Genomic DNA, 25,937 nt, shown 5'->3' with positions numbered 1-25,937 from the left:
ACAACATCTTAAAAATCAGTTTGACAAGAGCAGAGTTGTTTAATTGATCGTTTTAAGGACCCAGTCTGCTCCTCTACTAGTAGCAAATTGAGCCTGGGGATATTTACCAATTCAGGCTGAAAGTATGAATCATTCATTCATTCATTCGTTTATTAAAAAAGTGTATCCCTTTGCAAACATTCCTGGAAAAAAGAAACCTAGTGTTAAAAAAAAACCAAACACCTGCCTGGATACCTTTCTCCCTGCTTTCCTTTTCGTTGGGATTCACACATTGCACGACTAAGTCAAAAGCCATGGAATAATTGGGGTCAGGCAACCTGCTAACCTGACATTAAACAAATGATCTGATTTAGTGACAGCACATCCTGTGCATGGATTGATCCAGAAGATTTGGAACAGGCCGCTTGGGGGTTTTGCCCTGTAGAATTTCTACGAAACCAGCTCTCCTTTATTCCTCGGAGGGTAACGATTCACACAATATGCCCCCTGTGAAATTGAGGGCTCCCTGCTCATTACTTTAACGTGTATTGTGAACCATGATTAAACCACGATACAATTTGTAGAAAGCATTTGCAGCCTGGGGTATGGCAGACTGTAGGAACCCAATCTGCAAATTTCTGCCTTTGAAATGCTTTGGATTGTGTGCCCAAAGGAATCACCTTTCTACTAGTAACACTCCGGAGAACTTTTGTGTGTGAGTAAAGGCTCCTGGGCTCCGAGATCACCGCAGATGGGGACTGCAGCCAAGAGATTAAAAGACCCTTGCTCCTGGGGTGGAAAGCCATGGCAAATCTGGACAGCACACTAAAAAGCAGAGACATCACCCTGCCAACAAAAGTGTGTATAGTCAAGGCTATGGTCTTCCCAGTTGCAATGTATGGCAGTGAAAGTTGGACCATAAGAAAGGCTGAGCACCAAAGAATCGAGGCCTTTGAACTATGGTGCTGGAGAAGACTCCTGTGAGTCCCTCGGACTGCAAGGCGATCAAACCGGTCAGTCCTAGAGGAGATCAACCCTGACTGCTCTTTAGAAGGCCAGATCCTGAAGCTAAAACTCAAATACTTTGACCACCTAATGAGAAGGAAGGACTCACTGGAGAAGAGCCTCATGCTGGGAAAGGTGGAGGGCAAGAGAAGAAGGGGACGACAGAGAATGAGGTGGCTGGACGGAGTCCCTGAAGCAGGAGGCATGAGCTTAAATGGACTCCAGAAGATGGTAGAGGACAGGAAGGCCTGGAGGAACGTGGTCCATGGGGTCGCGATGGGTCGGGCACGACTTTGCAGCTAACAAAAGGCTGAAAAAAAGTATCAATAAAGGGGAATATTTGCAGCTCAGGGTTGACATAAGTGGTCTTTGGTGTTGAGCTTGGTTGTTTTCTTGCAGGCGCACCGTCACCCAAACTAACATCATCAGTGCAAAGTCAGTGCTGTAGCCCTGATGATGCTACCTAGCTTGGTTAACGAGACGTCTGCCAGAAAACAACCCAGCTCAGAGAGCACCAAGGACTAACCCCACTGAAGTGCAGTTTAGAGATGGAATGGAAGAAGGCAAAAGCGCTCCTCGAGATGGAAGTCAACATGTTTCACCACTAAAATCAGGAAAGTATTACAAAAATGATTTCTCATTTGGGTTATTAAAAAAAAAACACATAGGAGCTGCCTTGACTCCTCTCCCTTGCGACCGCGGCAGGACTCGAACCTGCAATCTTCTGATCCGAAGTCAGACGCCTTATCCATTAGGCCACGCGGCCCTTCCGAGAGCGACGCTTGCGCCATCCCTATAGAAGTTGCGGCAAGGGCTCCGTTGCGGGCGGGGCTCCGGGAGATTTAGGAAGGTACCATTTTGTTTTCCTCCTCAGATGCGGGGGGAGGCCTCCAAAGGAAGAGAAACAAAACGAGCTTCTCGACAGCGATGTGCTTTTTCCGAGCCTCGTTTTGCGTTCGACACGACCCAGTTAGAGGCTTTCTCGCTTTCCGGGGAGCTTTCGGCACGTAAAAAAGGAGCGTTTGTTTTCCCATTTCATCCTCGGGTTCCCCCCCCTCTTCTTGAGTTGGAAGAGACCGCCATGAGTCGAAGCGGAAGAGCTGCAGATTTGCGTTGAGGTTTTTTTTTTTTGCAAAAGGAGGAAGGAAAGGGGGGGCGGCCTTGCAAGGTTTTTTGGGGGGGCTATTTTTGCACCTTCAAAGGGTGCAAGGCCACGAGGGAGGGGTAGGCATCTTCTTCTCTTCCTGCATCTTCTTTTCTTCGGAAGAAAGCAGACTTCCTTCGGATTAGGTGGTGAGCAGGCATCTGTTTCTATTGGGGGGGGGCAAGGAACAGCCAAATTTGGGGGAGAGACGGGCTTAAATAACCCCCCCTTTTTAAGGGGGAGGGCGATGAGAGGGTGCATTCACACGACGAGCTTAACCCGCGTCTTGCATTAACCCAGCGCTTAACCCAGGGATCTTCAAACTTGGCCCTTTTATGACTTGTGGACTTCAACTCCCAGAATTCCTCAGCCAGCTTTGCTGGCTGAGGAATTCTGGGAGTTGAAGTCCACAAGTCATAAAAGGGCCAAGTTTGAAGACCCTTGGCTTAACCCTTGCTCTGCACGATTGGCTCAATCCTAAACTAATCCAACCCTGGCTGGGTTTTGCGCAGCATGCTAGCTAGGCTTGCAGAACCGTGGTTAGCTTTAAGCAAGCATAGAGGCGTTTGTTTGGTTCTTTTGTTTTGTTTTTTAATGTGGCTGAATTGAAAACATTTTAGAAAACCAAGGCCAGAAGGCAAAAAAACACTCAAGAAGTCATTTTCAGAGGACGGGAGGGAATATCCTTTGGGAATGTGTGGATAAAACCGATTTTGCTGGGGGGGAGGGAATCGTTGTTTGTAATTTAGGAAGAAACAACTTTCCTTTTTTTTCAAGGGTAAGAGAAAGGAACATGGGTTTGATTTAATAGATCGGTGTCGCCGGTAGAATATTTATAGCTCAGGGTTGAAATGAGGGGTCCTTGAGGTACTCGGAGCCGGATTGTTTCCATGCAGACATTTCAGGACCCAACTGAGTAACATCATCAGTGCGGTGTGTTGAATAAGCTCAGCTATTAAAGCCATAGCACTTAAGACTTATATTCTGCTTCACAGTGCTTGACAGCCCTCTCTAAGCAGTTTACGGGGTCAGCATCTTGCCCCCCCCCAACAATCTGGGTCCTCATTTTACCCACCTCGGAAGGAGGGAAGGCTGAGTCAACCTTGAGGTGGTCAGAATCGAACTGCTGGCAGTTGGCAGAGTTATGGAAAGATGGAAGGAAGGAAGGACAATAGCAATAGCACTTAGACTTGTATACTGCTTCGCAGTGCTTTACAGCCCTCTCTAAGGGGTTTACGGGGTCACCATCTTGCCCCCAACAACCTGGGTCCTCATTTTACCCACCTCGGAAGGAGGAAAGGCTGAGTCAAGCTTAAGCGGGTCAGGATCGAACTCCTGACAGTCAGCAGTGAGTTAGCCTGCAGTACTGCGTTCTCACCACTGCGCCACCGGTACAGCTTGTTCAGCAAGCCATGATAAGAAATCATGGTTGATCGCCTCCTAGTAAGGCAGGGTTAATAAGAATCTGGAATGGGAAATATTCACGTGAGCCTTCATTCTGGGGCGTGCTGTTTCCCGACAGATCTGAGCTGGCCAGGAAATCGGCCGTGTTTTCCCTACCGCTCGCTCGTGGGTGAAGATGAAGCGCCTGTCATGGAGGACGTCGCTGGCAGGTCCGTCCTTCTTGTGCAGAACCCGGGCGTGCTCCTCCCGTTCCTCTGCGGGTCTCCTGTTTCAGGAGAAGGTGGCTCCAGATACGGCTCCTCCCCCCAAAGAGGAACAACGCATGAATCCTCTCGGCATCCAGATGCTCTCCAAGGGCCTTCATGAACAGATCTTCCGGGGCGCTCAAGTCCATCATTCGCAGGAAGACATCCAGAAGAGCATAGAACACTTGCAGAGGCATGATCTGTGGGGCAAAGAGACGACCACCATTCCTGATGTGGAGTTGCAGCTTCCCCGCATGTACGGAGCTAACATCGATGAACATTTCCGCCTCTTGGCTCAGAAGCAAAGCCTCCCCTATCTGGAAGCTGCCAAGGAGCTTTTTGAGCATGAGATCCCACCGAGGCCCACGGAGTGGGCTTGGGAAGTAGGGTGGACCCGGTACGGTCCCGAGGGGGAGAGGAAAAAGGTGGATTTCCCCGATGAACGAGCTTTGGTCTTTGATGTGGAGGTGTGCATAGAAGAAGGACATTGTCCCACCCTTGCAGTGGCTTTGTCATGCAATGCTTGGTAAGAAGCAGCAGAGCATTCTGGGATTAGAGTCAAATCCTTGGCTGCAAGTAGCCCTCGACTTAACAACCGTTCATTGAGTGAACGTTCAAAGTTACAACGGTACTGGAAAAAAAGTGATTTATGAGCATTGCAGCTTCCCCACGGTCACGAGATCAAAATTCGGACACGGTTGCAGTGTCCCAGGGTCGTGACCTCATGATCGTGGGGATGCTGCAATGCTCATAAATGAACAACTGTGGCAAGGAAGGTTGTAAAACGGGGCAAAATTCACTTAACAGTTGTCTCACTTAGCAACATTAAATCTTGGGCTTAATTGCGGTGGTAAGTCAGGATCTTAACCTGTATTAAGATTCCCTTCTACTTCTTATGAAATCTGTATTGCATCAGCTATCCTGGCTGTCTTTGCTAAGCAGAGACTCTACCAATTCAACTTTTCCCCACTAGTTGGGTGATCAAGTTTTACTTACTGAATTTTTCCCTTCCATTCCAGCTTTTAAAAGCATCTGGGGAAAAAAAAGGATTATAAGATTACAAGCTTTGAGAAAAGAAAAAGAACCACATCTTTTAGTCCCTAGCTTTCCCCCCCCCCACCTGCCCCAATCGTATTTTTGAATTCTGTTGTTTCTTTGCTTTGACTCTGCTCTGAGAATCTTTTCGATACGAAAGTTTATTGGATAAACTTTTGCTAGACTTGCACCAACATAGTTTATGCACCAACTTTGGCAGGTTCCAGAGTTCAATTGTATACTTGATTGGGCCAAGTGTGATTAGATACACAAAGAATTTGTCTTTGGTGCTGAAGCTCTCAGTGTATATGCAAAGCAACAGAATAATGATAATCATCATCATCATAATATCAATAAGAAGAGGGAGTAAGAAAGATAATAAGAATAGATAACACTGGAATGGAATGGAATAGAATAGAATAGAATAGAATAGAATAGAATAGAATAGAATAGAATAGAATAGAATAGAATAGAATAGAATAGAATAGGAAGGGACCTTGGACGTCATCTAGTCCAGCCCGCTGCTCAAGCAGCAGAACCTATACCATCTCAGACAGGTGATTGTCCAGTCTGTTTAAAAATCTCCAGTGACGGAGCGCCCACAATTTCTGGAGGCAAAGCTGTTCCACTGGTTGACTGTCCTCACTGTCAGGAATTTTCTCCTTAATTCCAGGTTGCTTCTCTCTTTGATCAGCTTCCAACCATTGTTTCTCGTCCTTCCCTCCGGTGCTCTGGTGAACAACCTGGCCCCCTCTGCCTTGTGGCAGCCCCCCAGACACCGGAATACTGCTATCATGTCTCCCCTATTTCCAGCCGTTCTTCGTACGTTTTGGTCTCCAGGCCTTTGATCATCCTAGTTGCTCTTCTCTGAATTTTTTCCAGACTCTCAACATCTTTTTTGTGATACGGTGACCAAAATTGGCTGCAGTATTCCAGGTGTGGTCTCACTAGGGCTTTATGAAGCGATACTAGTACTTCACGTGATACTATGCCTCTGTTTACTACAACCATACCATTGAGAAAATACACACAGCCGTTAAGACAGCACTGTGACAATTAGGTGTTCAGCAGAGTGACACGCAGAGTTTGGCTTTGCAGAGTTGCTAAGCCAGAATGGGAAAAAAAGACGGTCAAAATGGATCTGCTCTGCTTCACAGGTACTCGTGGTGCAGCCAGCGTTTGCTGGAACAACGCTATAGCTGGTCTAACCAGCTAGGGCTGTCCGATCTCATCCCCCTGGAAAGCAGCAGCCTCAAAAAGCAGCCCGGGCAGGAGAGGCTGGTGATTGGCCACAACGTCTCCTTTGACCGGGCTCACATTAAGGAACAATACCTGATCCAGGTAAGACATCCATCTCCGTCTCTTCAAATTGTTTTCTTCCCCTCTGCCCGGTTATCACAGGGAATTGAAGGAGAAAAGTTTTGTGGCCAGGGGTGACTTGGCTGATCTTGAACAATTAAAATTTGGGGGGGGGTTCCAGATCTGCTGGCTTACTGTACTTAAATGGAAGACCCCCCAGGAGACTCTGGGACTGTACAGGTAGCCCTCGACTTAACGATCAAATTTCTGTTTGCTCAGCAAGACAGCTAAATTGAGTTTTGCCCCATTTTGCTATCTGTCTTGCCACGGTGGTTAAGTGAGCATTTGTTAAGTGGATCATGCAGTTGTGAAGCAAATGTTTAGTGGGTCGATGGTGTACATTTCTTTGAATCTGGTTGTTGCAGCATATTACTATATTTGTATTGGAAGCATCTACGAGCATCAAGGAACCACAGCATACAATGCCATTTGCTGAGTGACATATGAACTGGCCGCATCGTATGTCTGAGAATAGAATAGAATAGAATAGAATAGAATAGAATAGAATAGAATAGAATAGAATAGAATAGAATAGAATAGAATAGAATTCAGAATAGAATAGAATTCAGAATGGAATGGAATAGAATTCAGAATAGAATTCAGAATAGAATAGAATTCTACAAGGAAGGAGAATTTTTAACCATCTGTCAAAATCAATGGACAAAATCCAGAATGGTCCTCTATGGAATAGAATAGAATAGAATAGAATAGAATAGAATAGAATAGAATAGAATAGAATAGAATAGAATAGAATAGAATTCAGAACAGAATAGAATAGAATAGAATTCAGAATGGAATGGAATAGAATTCAGAATAGAATTCAGAATAGAATAGAATTCTACAAGGAAGGAGAATTTTTAACCATCTGTCAAAATCAATGGACAAAATCCAGAATGGTCCTGAATAGAATAGAATAGAATAGAATAGAATAGAATAGAATAGAATAGAATAGAATAGAATAGAATAGAATAGAATAGAATAGAATAGAATAGAATAGACAGAGTTGGAAGGGACTTTGGAGGTCTTCTAGTCCAACCCCCTGCTCAGGCAGGAAATCCTATACCCTTTCAGACTGATGTTCCAGTCTACGCTGGTTTGTAAGGCAATGTCAAATGCTCCCTTTGACTGTTCCAACCGCTCTTTTAGGGATCCCAAATGCGGTTCCTGGACACGATGAGCATGCACATGGCTATCTCTGGACTGACTGGTTTCCAGCGCAGCCTCTGGAAGGCAGCCAAGCAGGGCAAGGGGAGAGGACTGCAACAGGTCCAGCAACACATCAAGAAAACACGCAGGAAAGGCAGTGGACCCACGGTGAGTGGATGCAGCCGTGATCAGGATGCTTTGGCACAGCAGCTTGACTCTCGACTCTTGACATGGGGTATTTGGTGTGCTCTCGATGCAACTGGCCCAGTGCAAGGGACATAACTCTGAAAAGAGTGGACCTCCTCAAAGGACACCCTGAAGGTTGTAGATACAGGTAGTCCACAACTTAACAACCGCAATGAAGCCCAGAATTTCTATCATATATCATGACGGACATATAGTAAGTTGTAGCACCCATATGACCAACCTGTCTCCTTACCTCCTCTTTTAAAAGAGCAGAAAGTAGTTCAGAATCAGAATAGAACTGGAAGGGGCCTTGGAGGTCTTCTAGTCCAGCCCCTGCTCAAGCAGGAGATCTTGCCACAAGACTTTCCCCGCTATTTTATTTCTGCAAGATTTATTGTAAATGGGAGAGTGGCATTCACCAATAGGACTTCCCCTCTGTTGAAGCACAGATGTTTTCTTGTCTTCCCCTCTGTTGAAGCACAGATGTTTTCTTGTTTTCTTCCATCCTTGTTCTACTACATATATATGGATTAAGCTAGAGAGGATGGACATCTAATGAAAAGATGGGCATCTAAGTGAGATTGCAAAGGAGACAAACTGGTTATTTAATTCTGAGAGTTAAAGCTGTGGGGGAGAAACGGGCCGTAATGATCGGAATGGACCAGTTGTGTCTTCATTATTTATTACATTAAAACGCTGCCCGGTTTCTAACCAGTCTGGTTTCTTTCCACATGGTTTTCACTCTATAGATGAGTTTCTTATTTTTCTTTTGCTGGCCTTCTGTTGTAGGTTGGCTCCTGGAACTGGGTGAACATCAGCAGTATCAACAACCTGGCAGATGTGCATGCCCTCTATGTTGGAGGGCAGCCGTTGCAGAAAGAAGCCCGTGAACTCTTCGTCAAGGGCAGCATGGATGATATCAGGAATAACTTCCAGGTAGGAAAAAAATCTCTTCTCGCTTTCTGAGAACAGAGTCTTAGCTAGTAGGAGCCAAGTATCTGCATGAACTGAAGAGTGCACCCCATCAGTAACCAGGAGGCAATATTAGAGTAGATTAGCAAATGGCTTGGGGTTTACCTTTTAATAACTGTCCTTTCCTGATGTTTCTCTTTGTCCGAAGGAGCTGATGAATTACTGTGCCCTGGATGTTCAGGCTACTTATGAAATATTCTACGAGCAGCTTCCCCTTTTCTTGCAAAGGTGAATTGTTCACTGGGTGAAAGATGTGTTGAGGACGAGATTCTAGTGTTCTGGGTTAGCTACCAATCTCAGGTTGACTTTGCATAGTTGTTTAAGACCTTGTAAAAAAATTGTAGGAGCATGGAGTGAGCACAAATTAGTTCATGGGGTCCCTGAGCTTGGTTGTTTTCTTGCAGACATTTCACTACCCAATTAAGTCTGACCCCTGGTTTGTGGACCCGCAGCGGTGCGCAGCATGCCAGCAATGGGCTGCACAAACAAGCAAAGCTCCATCCTTGGGATGCAGGCAGTATTCAACACACACACACACGGTCTACAGAAAAACTTTCTCCATGGTAGAGGTCCCTGGTGCCAGAAAGATTGGGGACCTCTGAACTAGGTAACATCTTCAGTGCTAGAAGGGAGTGGGGTAGAAGGAGGGTAACCCACCCACTAGCACGGAAGACGTTACCCAGTTGGTAAATTAGATGTTGCCAAACTCAGAGAGCACCAAGGACTGCACAGTTCAACCTGAATTACAGATACTCTCTTTTATTGGTATACTTTAGTTTCTCATCTGATTGAGAAAGATATTGGTAAATTTATTTGGTCCTTTAGGGTGGTAAAAATGCTGCTGCAAAACCATCCATGATGCCAGGCAGCATAAGTGAGAGGAGAAAAAATATATTTGTTACAAGATTCTTTATGGACAGTGGTGGTGATGGGGGGCATCTAAGGAATGATTGGTTGTAGATGCTCATAACTGCTATTAGAAATATAATCTTTGTCTGTTGCTGAAATAATAATCCTTAATCTTAAATAAAGTACTTGATTATTCCCCAAAGGAATGAATAGCAACTGTGTTTTTTTTTTACATGGGGAAAAGATATTGGGTGCCCTCAGTATGTGGTTTAACCAGCCTTTGAAGCTACTTCAAAGCTACTTTGAAGTATAGGTTCTCCTGCTTGAGCAGGGGGCTGGACTAGAAGACCTCCAAGGTCCCTTCCAGATTTCTATTCTATTCTATTCTATTCTATTCTATTCTATTCTATTCTATTCTATTCTATTCTATTCTATTCTATTCTATTCTATTCTATTCTATTCTATTCCATTCCATTCCATTCCATTCCATTCCATTCCATTCCATTCCATTCCATTCCATTCCATTCCATTCCATAGAGGACCGTTCTGGATTTTGTCCATTGATTTTGACAGACGGTTAAAAAATCTCCTTCCTTGTAAGGTTATCAGATACTTTCTATATATAGGCTACATTGCCCATCACCTGCCAGATTTGGATTTGACATTTGGGGGGTTAGCTGTTCCTTTCTCTTATTCCCCATTAGGTGTCCACATCCTGTGACTTTTGCAGGTATGCTAGAAATGGGAGTTTCTTACTTACCTGTTAATCAGAACTGGGTGAAGTACCTGGATGAAGCTCAGGTCACTTACGAGGAGCTGCAAAAAGAGATGAAGAAGTCTTTGATGAACCTGGCAGACAATGCTTGTCAGCTGCTTCATGAGGAGAGGTACTCGTCGATCATGGCCTAGCAGAGTTAGTAGGCTTTAAACCAGAACTATACTGTTAAGTAAAATGATGGGTCTTGCAGTCCGGATCTCAGTCAAGCAGCAGTAGGGTGATAACGAGAGAAGAAGAAGCAGAGAGGAAGAAATGGACTCTACAGCTATAGAATCAACCTTATCTTCTGGTTTGGCTGTAGCCTGCAGAATCTCAAATGGTCAAGGGGTGCCTTTGGGCGGGAAAGGCTGTTTTGGCTGGGAAGTGGCTGTTTGAACGACCCCCTCCTTGAGGTTGGCCTGTTGTATCCCAATAGGTACAAAGATGACCCCTGGTTGTGGGATCTGAAATGGGACCTCCAAACATTTAAGCAAAAGAAAACGAAACCAACCAGGAAGAAAAAGGGAGACGTGAATGAAGAGCCAGCTAAAGTAGTGGGAAAAGCATCTCCGCTGGAATGGCAGGAAGGTAGATGACCATTTGTTGATCAGATTAAGAGAGGATTTGCTTACAATTGTATAACTGTGTGTTTGATGTCTCTTCACGCCCAGTTTGAGGTTGTAGGCCTTGCAATCCGGAGTTATCTTTCTGTCACCTTTAGGTTCCTGTACACTGCACTCACTGGCTGGGATCACACATGGCGTTAAGCTGAAATTGTGTGTTTCTTTTGCTTTGGCATACTCCCACTACTGTAGCCCAACTATTGTGGTTGGCACACCACAGCTAAGGCTTAATGCAGTGCACCGCCCATTAGTGGTAGGGTGATTCTGGGGAAGAGGGTTTAACAAACCGTGGTTTAGCATAATGTGTGAACCAGTTTCACCTTAACCATATTGTAATTCTCCTTGAACATTGGGGGAGTCTTTGAAGTTTGCTTTCTGAATGAAAGCTACAAAGAATACGTATGCCTACTCATACGTTCATTTAGTATAAGCAGAAGAACTCACAGTTAGCAAAAGAAAGCAAAAGGGAGGAAATAAGAGAATAAACCAAGGGACACGGTGGCTCAGTGGGTTAGGACGCTGAGCTTGTCGATCAGATGGTCGGCAGTTTGGCGGGTCGAATCCCGAGTGCCGCGTAACAGAGTGAGCGCCTGTTACGCGTCCCAGCTTCTGCCAACCTAGCAGTTCAAAAGCATGTAAAAATGCAAGTAGAAAAAAAAGGGACCACTATGGTGGGAAGGTAACAGCGTTCCGTGCGCCTTTGGCATCTAGTCATGCCGGCCACATGACCACGGAGACGTCCTCGGACAAGCGCTGGCTCTTCGGCTTTGAAACGGAGATGAGCACCGGCCCCCAGAGTCGGAAATGATTAGCACGCATGTGCGGGGGAACCTTTACCTTTTTTAAGAGAATAAAAGTCTAGCTAAACCTAGAGTATACCAACAGGATTAACTGTCCTTTCCTATCTTTGATTCTTTGATTTTGCTTGTATCCATTCGTATGTTGCATTCTGTAAAATTCTCACCTCCTTCTTGGGAATCTCACCGGCTCCATCCAGCCTCATCTTCCTTGGCCATCTCCTCCCTTTCAACTCATTTGCTACTACGTTGGGCTATAACTTTGCAAGACCTGGAGCTATTGGGGCTCCTTGAGGTACAGTTAAGGTACAGTTAAGATGGCTTGCCTGCTGCTTGTATTTTTATTTTGTATGTTGTATTGTTACATTGTGAAAATAGATCCTGGTCCTCTGACAGAGGAAGGAGAGCAAAGCCAAAATGCCAGCCAACAGGTTCTTCAGAGTCTAAAGGAGACGGTGGTTTTGCAGCCAAAGAGAATTCAGCATCTCCCTGGCCATCCAGAGTAAGTTCCTAAAGAAATGTTTCATGTAGATAAACAAGGAGTTCTCTTGAAATGGTTTTTCAACATCTGGTTCTTTCCAGCTGGGATGGATTTCTGCTCCTCTAATGGCCAACCAGCACAGCTGGGTCTTTCTTTGCCTCATGGGAATGGTATACATTTGTTCTTTGGAAAGACAGATACTGAGAAGAGAGGACTGTTTACGGAGATGCTCAGTCATCCAGGTCATAGTTATCCCAAAGATGCTTTTTCACGAGGCAACTGGACTTTCTTGTTTTTCTTTGAAGACCTTTCGCTTCTCACCCAAGAAGCTTCTTCAGCTCTGACTGAATGGAAGGGGAATGGAAGGATTTATACTCCTTGCAGACAGCTGGTCATTTGCATTCTTTTAGCGAGTCGTTAAAGCTACCTGGAGCTTATCTGTGTCTCCAGGGTCACCTGAGTAGTGCAAATGGGTGTGGAGCCTTCTTGGAACTGTTGAAAGGACTGTGTTGTACACTGGAGATAGATGATGTCGTATCCCTCCCCCTCTGTTGAGAGAGGGCTGTTCAGTTTTGACATAGATGGCCTCTTTGACCACTCTTTCAAACCAGCGGTCCTCTGTCCAAAAGGTGGACTTTGCTGCCTTCGAAAAAGCGGCCTTTGTCTTTTAAATGCAGATGGACTGCTGACTCTTGTCCTGATGGGTTTGTGAAAAAGCATCTTTGAGAGAAGAGAAGACTCATTGGAAAAGACCCCGATGTTGGGAAAGATGGAAGGCAAGAGGATGAGATGGTTAGATAGTGTCACTGATGCAATGAACATGAATTTGGGCAAACTCTGGGAGACAGTGGAGGATAGGAGGGCCTGGTCTGCTGTGGTCCATGGGGTCGTGAAGAACAACAAAACCAATAGCGGTCCCACAAAAGAAACATGGGCAAACAGCTTTGTAAGCAGTCTTCATCATCCAGCTGTTGGTTGAGGGTCAAAATTGTTTGCTTCTTCCTGGGTAGGTGGTACCGCAACCTGTGTCCACGGCTCAGTGATCCTAGTTGGGCCCCTGGACCCAGCCTTATCAGCCTTCAAATGAGAGTGACTCCAAAGCTCATGAGGCTCACCTGGGATGGCTTTCCATTGCACTACTCTGAGAAACATGGCTGGGGCTACCTGGTGCCAGGAAGGAAGGACAACTTGTTAGAGGATGATCCAGACGCTGCATCGGCCACCTGCCCTTTCAGGTAAGGAAGGATTTCTGGGGGAAGTGAAATCCACAGTGCTAAATCCCCCCCCACACACACCTTTTGCATGTTGTGTAATGGATATATAAGTGTGTACATCTCACGCAAAGAGCTTCATTACGGTGTTCAGTTGGAGAACAGCAGAACATCAACCGCAATATTTGGGAAATGTAGCAGAGCATGAAACTCAGCAAGTGCCACTGCAGGCATGGGATCTCCAATACCAACTTTCTAGATAAGATGATTATACAGTAATAGGGTAAGGCTCTGGCACAGCAAAGAGTAGAAACGCAGCAGAGAACAAAGCTTATTTCATCAGCTTGCAGGCCCAGCCTCTGCTATTTTTTTAACCAAAGTTGTGAAAATCAAGTTCCAGATGCAGTAAAAAAAAACATCCCATTGCTCAGATTTTCAGTGATAACCCAGAAGAAGATATGTTTTCCCCTCTGGCTGTTTCTTAGGGAATTAATGTGGGGGTCTGGACTTGAAGCAACTTAACCTTCGGCTCCAGAATGAATTATCTTCAGATAACATTGATTAGGATTGGAAAAGCTGTCCAGATGCAATAACAGGCACCTTATTATGTCTTGTTTTTCTACAAACATTGCAGGGACATGTGAAATCAACTGATTTCATCTTAAATCCTGTAGATCAGCCTTTTTTTTGAACTTGGCAATTTTAAAAGGCGTGGGTTTCCACTCTCAAAATTCTGGGAGCTTGCTCGGAGTTCAAGTCCGCATATCTTAAAATGGCCACTTCAAAAGACACTGACTAGGTCAGGGGTAGGCAACCTCGCTCTTTTATGACTCGTGGACTTCAACTCCCAGAATTCCTGAGTCAGCTGACTCAGGAATTCTGGGAGTTGAAGTCCACGAGTCATAAAAGAGCCGAGGTTGCCTACCCCTGGACTAGGTCATCTAAGTGATTGCTGTTATATTAGTGATGCAACAGATATTGCCTACAATATAGCCAAATTCTTCTCAGCAATGTGTCAACATTTTGTAAAATGTTCACAAAACTTGTGAATTGGACTATATGTCACTTCAGTGTAGTTACAATATTAGGCCAGTACTTTCTTTGCCTTTTATTTGTCTGGCTTAATGTTGCTGGATTTTGACACTGATAAAAAACATCATTCATTCTAAGTTTCAAGAGCTGTAAAGACAAGAAAATGTTTTTGTGAGCTTTATATCAGGTACCCAGGAACTTTACATACATAAAAGAAAACCCCACGATTAGGTCTAAAGCATCTATTCCCCCTAAAGACAATTCAATAACGAGAAGCAAGAAAAAGGCTCATTTTACTAGGCAAGGGATGATTATAATTCTGCTGCAGTTCGAGCTATGAAAACTCTTTATTTCTGATAGGGTAATAGAACATCTGTATCGGGAATATTGCAAGGAGAAAGGCAAGGAGCAACCGGTTTCACTTGGCAGCTACCTGGAAGAAGAGTTCTTAACAGAAAACGGTGATTTTTGGGAAAAGGTACTTGTTTTTCTCTCCAAGATGAGATCTACAGTTTTGTGACAGAGTATGCAGTTTATTGTCAGATATTGGGTGGACTGGATTGTTGATAAATATATTGCGAAATTAGTGTCCTTTAAAAGGCTTTGCCGTGGTTGCAAGCAAAATGGCTAATTGTGTCATCTCCCGGCATGCAGAAAAGTTTTATTGTGTCGTCTCCTTATAAGGAACAGTCGTCCAGAACACACGTGGATGATCTCCTGTCCTCTCCTTATCCAGGGAGGTTCCAGGAAACCAGCCTACTCACCTTGTACTTTGCAACAATTGTTGGTTTTGTTTTTGCAGAACCATCTGCAGTTTGCATTACCTCCCCCAGAAATTCTTGATTCTCAGATTAAAAAATGACCATGTCGTGATTATTTTTAAAAATCTGCATGTCAGATACGTTAAAACATTGGTTGCTTGTTTATATGCAGAGGGAGTGTTTTTTTCACATTTTATCGATAATCCTTTGGGTCAAATGCAAACTTGGAAGATAAGCGATACTGTGAATAGATACAGAACAACTTTCACATGTTAAAGAGTCTCTCTCTTTTTTTCATGTCAGTTTGAGTTGCTTGGCCATGTGGAGGTGGATATGGATGTGGATCCTATCACCAGAGAACTGAGGCAGGTAATGGCCTATCTAAAGAAATAAAATAATCATAATTTAATCTGGTATCAGGCATGCTTGAAGGTGTTCTTTTGTTCATACATACATACATATCTGTTGTCGTTTTAACCATTTAGTCGTTTCCGACTCTTGGCAACTTTACAGGCAAGTGCCTCCATCCAACCCTGTCAAGCACAGCTTTTTCCAATTGTTGGATGTTCCTCTTTGTACCAATTTTGATGTCATCAAGCCAACATGTTCTTTGCTTGCCCCTTCTTGTTCCACTAACCATTCCTGACATCATTGCCTTGTCCAATGAATTGGCACGTATGACATGGCCAAAGTAAGTCAGACGTATTCTTATGAGTTTAGCTTCTTAGTGATGAGCCTGGTTTTATACAATTTGTTAGTCACTCTATCTGTCCATGGTAGATGCTATAATTTATGCCCACACCACTGTTCAAAGGCATCAGTTCTTCTTTGATCAGCCATTTGTAGTGTCCAACATACATACAGTACATACATACATACATACATACATACATACATACATACATACATACGAATGAATGACTCTCAACTGCTTAATCCTGCATTGACTCTTCTGTACAGGAGGAGTTGGTGAAGAGTTCACCTGAATATCACCATGGCAACGGACCTTACAATGATGTCAATATTCCAGGATGCTGGTTTTTTAAGCTGCCTCACAAAGTAAGGGTGGACTTCATGGTGTCTGTGTTTGTATATCTGTGTCAGGGAATGCAGTGACAGCTCGCATCTATTGGCATTGTGAACGTGTTGTCATTTTGACATCCCTGTAGTTAGTTGCAGTCTCCACTGCACCCCACCTCCTTTTCACTTTTGTGCACGTTAGTAGTTTTTTATTTATTTATTTAGATAATTCTTGTAGCCCTGTTGAGTTGGCAAGAGGGAGGATATAGCTGTGGCACTCTTGACTTACCCAATCAGCATCTGTATCACCGATGAGTTTTGGCCAGAAAAATTCTTCTTACTAAGGCATCTCAGCCATTAAGTATCTTTTCTCCTGGTTGGAAGAACAAAGAAAGGGAATGTGGAGAAGAGGCAGCAGAGTTTAAATTTGTTTTGCTTGCTGTTGTGAAGATCGCTGTGAAGATTTGCTTATTCTCAGTTATGGCCAGTGCAGCTGAGGAATGTTAATTCATGAGAAAAATATTCTGTCCATTTAGAAAAACTTAAGAATAATTTTCAGGGATAAAATGGGTCCTGTAGCCCAGTCACGATCCAGTCTGACATAATCTCTAATACTCCCAGCTGAAACGGGGATCTGAAGTGAGAAAAAGGTTCTCTCTACGTTTGCATGGAAGAAGGAATTTCTTTAAAAATAACCAAGGAAGAAGCATTGCATTTTGCCTGCAGAAATCTGCTTTGAGTTAAAATAAACTTTCTTCGCCGGCTCTTCAAAGGATGGCAATGCCAGCAATGTTGGGAGCCCATTTGCCAAGGATTTCTTACCCAAGATGGAAGATGGCACTCTTAAAGCTGGAATAGGAGCAGCAGATGGGACCCATGCTTTGGAAATCAACAAGAAAATCTCCTTCTGGAGAAACGCTCATAAACGGATCAGGTGAGCAGACGGACGCATATTCGGTTGTGGGTTTGTCTCGCTGCCAACTAACCATAGTGTAATTGCTTGCTCTTTCTTATTCTCCTTTCTTCCCTTCTCCTTTGCTTTCCTTCTGCACAGCAAAACTTTGAACTCTGTTCTGTATGTAGAATGTCCTTCTTCTATCATAAATCTGTCCAGGTTGCACGGGCCATGGCATGCCAGCAACTGGTCTGCACAAACAAGCAAAGCCCCATCCGTGGGATGCAGGCAGTACACAAAACCACCCACTCTCTGGTCCGTGGAAAAAACTTTCTCCACGGAACTGGTTCCTGGTGCCCAAAAGGTTGGGGACCTCTGGCATAAACCAATTCCAGCTCCAACACCCAAGAGAAGTTGAATATGAAGACAAGAACTAAGTTGGGGCAGTTGGAATGAGTTCCCAGTACATGTTGTCCTCAACAACATTTAGTTTAGTGATTTTTCAAAGTTACAACAGCACTGGAAAAAAAAGAGAGAGAGAGAGACCGTTTTTCACACTGACAGCCATTGCGGCATCTCCATGGTCACGTGATCAACATTCAGAGGCAACTGGCTCATATTTACGACGGTTGCAACATCCTAGGATCATGAGATCCCCTTTTTGCGACCTTCTGGCAAGCAAAATCAATGGGGAAGCCCGATTCACTTAACCGCCGTGTTACTAACTTCACAATGCTGTGATTTACTTAACAAACATGGCAAAAAAGGTCGTAAAATGGGGGCAAAATTCACTTAACAAAGGTCTCTGCTTAGCAACAAAAATTTGGGGCTCAGGTGTGACTGTAAGTCAAGGACTACCTGGTATCTGATGAACGATGGACTTTGTGGGTGAATGCGGATAGCCCCGTAGATGAGTTCAGATAGAATATTCAGTGTCAGCTTTATCAGGTAGACGAGACTGGACAGGTGGCAGGAAAAGCTTATTCTGACTTTATCGTAAAACTTTTTTTTTCTCCTTGCAGTTCACAGATAGTGGTTTGGTTGAAGAAAGGGGAACTGCCAAGATCCATGACTAGGTATGTATAGAGAAATGCAGTCAAGACCAACATTGCAATCTCTCTTTTTATTTCATCCAAAATTAGCCACCTCAGCAAATCCATATAAAGGTCTGCATTCAAGTAATGATCATTCTGGGCCTCAGTTACTTTTATTGTCACTATTAATCTCTTCTCTCTGGAAAGAGGGTGCAGAAAGCAATCCTGGCAGAGCAGCTGACAGGATTAGCCTTTTTAGTGGATTTAATGTGGCATCTTCTTTAGGGGAAAGATCCATGGTTCCGGAGCTCCCTTTGTGCTTTTCACATGGATAATCTTGGGATTCTCATCTGGGACTCAGAATCTAGCTAGAGTTCACTTTCCTTAAAACAGAACTTTTCCATGCTGTGGGGCAAGAAAAATATTACAAGAATAGCAGTCTTAATGCACACACTCTTAACAAATGAAGATGACATTGTCTCCTTTCTCTGGTTTGTATTTAGTAGGGCTGTGCTGTGTTTTAATTTAATAATTTAATAATTTAATTTCTAAAGTCAGTCTCTAAATGGAGCAAATCTGCCATAGCTTGCAATTAAGGATATAGTTACAGAGAGAACTTATCTAGTACGGGGGTCCCCAACCCCCGGTCTATGAATCGGTATCGGGCCGTGGCATGTCAGCAACCGGTCCACACAAACAAGCAAAGCCCCATCTGTGGGATGCAGGCAGCACACAAAACCACACGCTCTCCAGTCCATGGAAAAACCTTTCTCCACAGAACCAGTCCCTGGTGCCCCAAAGGTTGGGGAACCTCTGAGCTAGTGGCCAAAATGGCAGTGTGCTACTCTGTCAGCATTACAGTCACTATATGCAGTGGAGGAAAGATGGCTTGTCAGCTTAGCAGCTCACCCAGTTAGCAAACGCTCAGATTTTCCGATGAACAGTAATGAATAGTAAAATGTACACTGCATTCAATGCATACTGAAAATGGGGAACAGGGTAGGTTACAACTATGGCCTTTTGGGTGTATAGATAAGGACACAAGGGAATTTTTAAAGCTGTAGGAGCGGCAATCGCTTGGGCAAGGGTCATTTGCGTACCTGTGGATCAGTAGTAGGAGGAATCAGTTGATGGGATCTCTCCATCTTACTGAGATGTGATTGCAGATCAGCTTTAAACTGCTTTGGGAGCCTAAACAGCAGCGTGGAATCTGCAGAGTCCCTGATGGTGATCTTCTTGGTTTTGAAGTGGATTCTCACTGTGATCTTTTTTTCTAGGCACCCAGACTACGATGACGAGAATGCTTATGGAGCCATTCTGCCACAAGTAGTGACTGCCGGAACAGTCACTCGGCGAGCTGTGGAGCCCACGTGGCTGACCGCCAGCAATGCCAGGGTAAAATGGTCTTTTCAGAGGCTCTGTATTCAAAATTCTGCACCACCCTTTTGGCTGTTCCCACAGGGGAGCGGAAGACGAGATAGCACGGAAAGAGGAAATGGCAGGCCCGTTTCCATAACGCTAAGATATTTGAGACCCTTCCAGACTTGCAACAGAAACCTATTTGTGTTGCTTTAAACACGGGATAATTTCTTTCCTCAAGTCCTAAAGTTTGGGTTCAACACTGATAGTTCTGGCTGCTGTACCCTCCTATATGGTAGGGCTAGAAATATGGAAGAGCAGAATAAATTGTGTGGGGGTTTTTTTCTGCCGTACCCAGTGCAAAACACAAACCATCTATGCACATGTAGAACCAATGAAACAGGACAGGTAGTCCTCAACTTACAATCACAACTGAGCTTAAAATTTTTGTTGAGACATTTGTTAAGTGAGTTTTGCCTCATTTTACAACTGTTCTTGCCACCGTTGTTAACTGAATCACGGCAGTTAGTAACCAGGCTGCTCAGTGAATCTGGCTTCCCCATGGACTTTGCTTGTCAGGAGGTCGCAAAAGGGGATCACATGGCACCCACCCACCCACCCCAGGACACGGCAACCGTCATAAATATGAGTCAGTTATCAAGCATCTGAATGTAAATCACCTGACCCTGGGGATGCTGTTAACGGTCGTGTGAAAAATAAAACAGTACAGGTAGTCCTCGACTTGCGATCGCAATTGAGCCCAACATATTCGTTGTTAAGTGAGACATTTGTTGAGTGAGTTTGGCCTCATTTTATGACTTTTCTTGTCATAAATACGAGTCAGTTGCCCAGCATCTGAATTTTGATCATGTGACCCATGGGGGATGCTGCGAAGGTCATAAGTATGCAAAGCGGTCGTAAGTCACTTTTTCCAGTGGCGTTGTAAACTTTGAACGGTGTGACTAAACGAACTGTTGTAAGCCGAGAACCACCTGTTTAAGAGCTGGATGATTGTCCCTTCTGAAGAATGAGTCTTTCGGCCGAGCAAACTGAAGGAGGAGAGAAGGGCACTTCCTTTTAATCCAAGCCCACGCATCGACCGTGGAACCTCGGGAACCAAAATTATTTCTTCCATTTCTTACAGACCGACCGGGTGGGCAGCGAGCTAAAAGCGATCGTCCAGACTCCTCCTGGTTACCATCTGGTTGGAGCTGATGTTGATTCTCAAGAGCTTTGGATAGCAGCTGTCTTGGGAGAATCCCATTTCGCTGGCATGCATGGCGAGTATCGGCACATTGAGAAGTTTTCTCCTGGGTAGTCCAAATATTGCGTCTGTAAACATAAACATTCTCTGCGTTCTCTCTGTTAGCAGCTCTTTTCTCTTTCAAAGAGGAAAAAGCGAGTCCAGTTGCCTCCTGAAAAAGCATCTTTCGGATAAGTAACTTAAGTGACATTTCTGATTAGCTTAGAATGAAAAGGGGAGAATGCAGAACAGACTATTTGGCATCAGGCTAACATCTAGCACCTCAGCTGACAAATGTTTCCAGGCAAGTATTGCAGCCCTAAACACTGGAGACATGCTTATTTTTCTGTGCAAAATCTGCTTCTTGGCTTCATTTTGCATCCCTGTCAACAGTTCCCCTCCGGATCCACTCTGTTCTTGGTTCTTGTCTTATCAAAGCCACCTTGAGACGATCTTTTACTTCCTGACCCTCTTTTCTGCCCCTTTGAAGGTTGCACCGCTTTTGGCTGGATGACGCTTCAGGGGAAGAAAAGCAACGGCACGGATCTGCACAGCAAGACGGCCTCCACTGTGGGGATTAGCCGAGACCACGCCAAGGTGTTCAACTACGGACGTATCTATGGGGCAGGACAGGCGTTTACTGAGCGTCTCCTCATGCAGTTCAACCACCGCCTGACAGAACAGGAAGCCAGTGAGAAGGCCCGGCAAATGTACGCTACCACGAAAGGAATTCGACGGTGAGGTTGCCTTAGACAAAGGTTCATTTTGTTGAACGATTAGATGATTGATTTGATTTACACGCTGTTCCAATCCATGCAACACTGAGTGGCTTAGAAAATTTAGTCACAAAATAGTATCCAAAAGAGAATCCAAAGAAAATCCACCAGCATTTAAATCTTACCACAAAGAATCTACCAACCATTGCAACCCAGGGCCTAAGTTCAGAGGCAGGTTGGAAGAGCTTATTTGAACAGGTCCAAGAAGGAGCATGGTGGCTTGGGTGGTTAGGACACTGGGTTGGAGGTTAGCAAACCCATGTTCGAGACCCAAATGGTGCCAGCAGGTGGAGTGAGCTCTCGTCCTTCACTCTAGCTCCTGCCAGGGACATGAAAGGAGCCCCCAACTGGGTGTTCTCTAGGCAACAGTGATGTCACCAACTAATCCTTTTGTCAAGGTAACGATTTAGAAGCTAACCAGCTTGTATAATTTGAGATGAATGATGCAGTGTTAGGAATGACTCAGCAGGAGTCTGTATCTCTTTAAGAGCTTGAGTATAAAAGGGAAGGCCTTGCTGGAGTCTTTCTTGTCTGTTTCCTGCTGTAATTGCTGTGTGTTGGAGTTTGCTGTATCACCGATTTCTAGTGCATAATTGTACACAGTGCGTGATAAAGCACCATTTAATACAGACCACTGTTTACTGTATTTATTCCTGGCTTACCTCGGCGCAATAAGATTGCGCATGCTCTGACACCTTTCAACCCCAGAAGCACCTCATTGCTTCTGACACAAGTGCAATGCAACAGATCCATGATGGGGCCTCTAAATCTCGGCAGCTTTTAGATGGCCTTTCCCACCCTTGGATTTCCTTCTTTCTTCATTTCTTATAGCTGCCACCTGTCTGAGGAAGGGGAATGGCTGGTGGATCAATTGGGCCTCACAGTAGAAAGAGCAGAAGATGGTTCCATATCTTTGCAAGACGTGTGGCGGTTACAAAGAGAAGCAAAGAAACGGTAAAGAGACAAAAAGAAGCCAAGCTTTACTGTAGTTTTTTTCCTTCAAAATCATTAGACTTCTGCAAAACACTAGTTTGCTGGCACTAAAATGAAGTCATGTTCTATGTCAGAATCAGCTAAACTCCATCCTGCAAACTTCTGTTAGGAATTGCATGCTTTGCTAAATTCTTCGGCAAATTCTTTGCATGTTGCCCCTCCAAATGTCTGGTAATTTCAATCAGATAAGTCTTGTGACTTCTAAAATTCCCCAAACTTCAGTGACACATTCTTAAGTTTGCCTTTTCAGCCATAAGGTCCAGAAACTAAAAAAAAAAAAAGATATTTTCGTTATTGTCATTTTAAATGGAAGCTGAAACGCTACAAAGCTGAAATCTAAATCTTCTATGATTGCAATATCAGTCTGTTATTCTTTGCTCTGTGCGTGTCTCCTGCTGCACTGCAAGTCTTTCTTCTTGCAGTTCAATGACTGCAACCCAAAATTGCAGGGTCTGGTTTTCTGTTGATCTCCGAGTTCAGCAGCGATGTGCTTTGTATTCCAGATCTCGTAGGAAGAAGTGGGACATAGTATGCCAGCGAGTGTGGGCCAGTGGCACAGAATCTGAAATGTTCAACAAACTGGAAAGCATCGCCATGTCGGAAACACCTAGCACCCCAGTGCTGGGCTGTCGAATTTCTAGAGCATTGGAGCCAGCAGCTGTTGAAGGCGAGGTGAGAGAGATCCTTCTGTTCTAATTAGTTGATTTTTTTATCCTTATTTGAGTAGTAAAAATAGCGACTGAGCTGCAACTGGAGATGTTGCCCTAACCGTCTTTGTCCCTTAGCTTGATTTAGACCTGTCTGCAATTGCACGTAGGCATCAATCATCAAAGCTGCAATGGGGTGGATGGGTAAGAGTAGGTTGCAGATGGTTGTAGACGGGCTGATGCGCAGACCTCCCAAATCTCAACTACGCAGCAATTAAATAACAAGCTGATTTCCTGATTGAAGAAGGGTTACGGTATCTGTTCATATTTTTTTTCTTTTCCTTTCTAGTTTGTGACCAGCAGAATAAATTGGGCGGTTCAGAGTTCAGCAGTGGATTATCTGCATCTGATGCTTGTATCTATGAAATGGCTCTTTGAGATATTTGACATTGATGGACGTTTTTGCATCAGCATCCACGATGAAGTGCGCTACTTGGTCAAGAGCGAGGACCGCTATCGGGCCGCGCTTGCCCTGCAGATCACAAACCTCCTTACACGGTAAATTTCGGTCCTATCCTTTGGCAAGCCCATACTGTATTTGAGATTTTCCCTCAATCTATTATTTGAGGTGTTCCCATAATCTAGTGCCCTCCAGATATTTGGGTTACAAGCCCAGATGTCTTATGCTAGGTAGGAATTTTGGAAACTGTGTTCCTATTGACCCTGGAGAATGCCAGTCAGCTTGGGGAAGATGGTTCAACTGATGTGAATTGAGCATGGCCACAGTCGGACACATAGGAATTTATCGGCAAAAATATTCAGTTTAAAGAAGCTAAGTTGGAAAAGAAATTATTGGAAATAAAGCCTCTAGGACCCAATGGCTTAGTAACTGCATACCAAAGATAAATATCAAGCTTACTGTGACATATTAGTGTTTAGAATTTTAATAATCTAATCCGTTCTCTGAAAGATTGTTGGGAGTCTAATGAGAATCCATTATTCTCAAATCTTGGGAAAAACACTGTTGGACAATAAAACATTTTAACTGAAAGAATGCAGTTTCCCTTCCTGCAATTTTTACCAATTACATATTTGTGGAATAATAGGATGGCTCAAATCCCAGAAAATCTGTAACATTTTGAGAACTGGGATGGAGATTTTTATCTGTTCTTCTTTGAGATACGTACGTGTGATTACAAATTAGGGAGAGCTTCAAGGGCTGAGTTTTGGACATAATTTTCAACCACAGATTCAAGCACTAAATAGAACGTTGTCAATTAATATATCAGGGTAAAAACAACCCCAAAGCTCTTGCTCATTGATTTGGAATAAAATATTAATTTTCTATTTTATATATCAGTTACCCATTTTTCCCCCAAACTTAAATAGAGCTTCTGTGGCTAATTAAAATGTGTTTTTGGACAAATGTTTTTTTCCCCTAGAGGAAAAAGGCGCATGATGGAAATAGTGAAGGTGTATTGTAGTGTGCCTTTTAAACAATTTATTTTGTAACAGAGCAGAGGACCTGCTCCAAAGGAAGAAGGAATATTCTTCTAAATATTCTTCTCTAAATGCAGCATTCACTTTTTTAGGTGTATGTTTGCCTATAAACTCGGTCTGCAGGATCTGCCTCAGTCAGTGGCCTTTTTCAGCGCTGTAGATATTGATCATTGCTTAAGGAAAGAGGTGACAATGGATTGTGTCACCCCATCCAACCCAGGAGGACTGGAACAAAGGTACAACATCCCCCAAGGTGTGTATCAGATTGTTACTGCTTTTCAAAATCACACTTGGCAAGAATTCTATCTTCCAGTTGCTGGATAATCCTATATAATGAGAGATTGTAAGCCTTTCTCAGTCTGGAAATCAGCTTTGTGCAAGGCTTCCCTCATCCTCAGGACCAGTTTGGCTCTTAGACTTTGCCCAGGAGTATCCTTAAGGACAAACCCAAAGTGCATGCATGAATTCTCATGTTTCCTGCAACAGGGAAAGAAAGTATTAACTGAGAAGAGTATCTTCCCTTACATTCTCTGACTTAATAGGGAATCTTTGTGCATGGCTATGTAGAAGTGAGAGACATTGAAATTCAATGAGCCTGAATACCTGGGTAACGGGATATAAACATTTTATTCCCCCCCCCCCAATGATACTTACTTTTTAAGAAATAAAGCAAATTAATCTGCATTTTTAAAAGTATATAGTTAACCATTTCTGTACCAAATGTGACAGCTTAAGAAACCAACGCAACATTATGCATTTTATTAAATTGTTAGAGAAATGCTTTGCCAAAGTAAAGTAAGAAAATTCAAACCAGCTCTGGCTTATTATCTAAATATATTCATAGTTTCTGGCCAAACTAAAAAGAGTTGGAAGAATAGGTTTTAATTTGCATGTTCCTTCCCCACCGTGCCTTATATAAATCCCTGCTTGGAACAAGACGTATTTAGGAGCACAAAAACCAGCTCGTGAATCTTTATAAGTTCAAGTTTTAACTTTTGAGCGTTTTTAATATGCAAAGAAATGATTACTTTTTTTTTGAAACTTGTTAAATTTCTTACAGGAGAAGCTCTGGATATATACAAACTTATTAAAATAACAAAAGGTTCCTTGGAAAAAGGAAAATGAAGTTTTGAGTTTAGACGTTGGCTGGACACGCTTCGTCCCAGCGGGATCCTCCAGGAGGAGGATCAAGGTCAAGGACACTTGCTCTTTTTTCTCACCCCAAGTCAAAAGGAGGAGAATCTGGGATTGTGGCTCCCAAGGCCAACGTGGAGGATTAGGGACCAAAAGGAAAAGTGGAAAATTTAATGTGCCTTATTGGGATAGACCAGGGGTAGGCAACCTTGGCGCTTTTATGACTCGTGGACTTCAACTCCCAGAATTCCTGAGCCAGCCATGCTGGCTCAGGAATTCTGGGAGTTGAAGTCCACGAGTCATAAAAGCGCCAAGGTTGCCTACCCCTGGGACAGACCATGGATAGGTCA

At 43.8% G+C, this 25,937-nt stretch overlaps 1 protein-coding gene across 1 annotated transcript; it reads left to right on the top strand.

Annotated features, from left to right (window-relative positions):
• Nucleotides 1-2,109: 2,109 nt before the first annotated feature.
• Nucleotides 2,110-25,735, top strand: POLG (DNA polymerase gamma, catalytic subunit). The gene is made up of 23 exons (XM_083371316.1): nucleotides 2,110-2,277; nucleotides 3,651-4,303; nucleotides 5,970-6,153; nucleotides 7,318-7,485; nucleotides 8,293-8,439; nucleotides 8,624-8,703; nucleotides 10,029-10,211; nucleotides 10,518-10,669; nucleotides 11,880-12,003; nucleotides 12,993-13,217; nucleotides 14,586-14,703; nucleotides 15,290-15,355; nucleotides 15,947-16,045; nucleotides 16,780-16,940; nucleotides 17,924-17,977; nucleotides 19,213-19,330; nucleotides 20,439-20,574; nucleotides 21,028-21,274; nucleotides 22,145-22,267; nucleotides 22,810-22,978; nucleotides 23,303-23,511; nucleotides 24,546-24,706; nucleotides 25,514-25,735. The coding sequence occupies exons 2-23, from the start codon at nucleotides 3,708-3,710 to the stop codon at nucleotides 25,576-25,578; spliced, it is 3,585 nt and encodes a 1,194-aa protein (XP_083227442.1). The 5' UTR covers nucleotides 2,110-2,277; nucleotides 3,651-3,707; the 3' UTR covers nucleotides 25,579-25,735.
• The last annotated feature ends 202 nt before the right edge of the window (nucleotides 25,736-25,937 follow it).

The sequence above is a fragment of the Vipera ursinii genome (assembly GCF_947247035.1).
Source record: "Vipera ursinii genome assembly, chromosome: 11".
Lineage (NCBI taxonomy): Eukaryota > Metazoa > Chordata > Lepidosauria > Squamata > Viperidae > Vipera > Vipera ursinii.
Note: the sequence above shows the minus strand (reverse complement) of the source record. Positions and strands in the feature narration are given on the sequence as shown.

Coding starts and splice junctions, on each gene's coding strand:
- POLG (XM_083371316.1), top strand. CDS start 3,708: ATGAAGCGCCTGTCATGGAGGACGTCGCTGGCAGGTCCGTCCTTCTTG. Junction 8,440..8,623: donor ATATCAGGAATAACTTCCAG/GTAGGAAAAAAA, acceptor CTTTGTCCGAAG/GAGCTGATGAATTACTGTGC. Junction 21,275..22,144: donor ACCACGAAAGGAATTCGACG/GTGAGGTTGCCT, acceptor CATTTCTTATAG/CTGCCACCTGTCTGAGGAAG.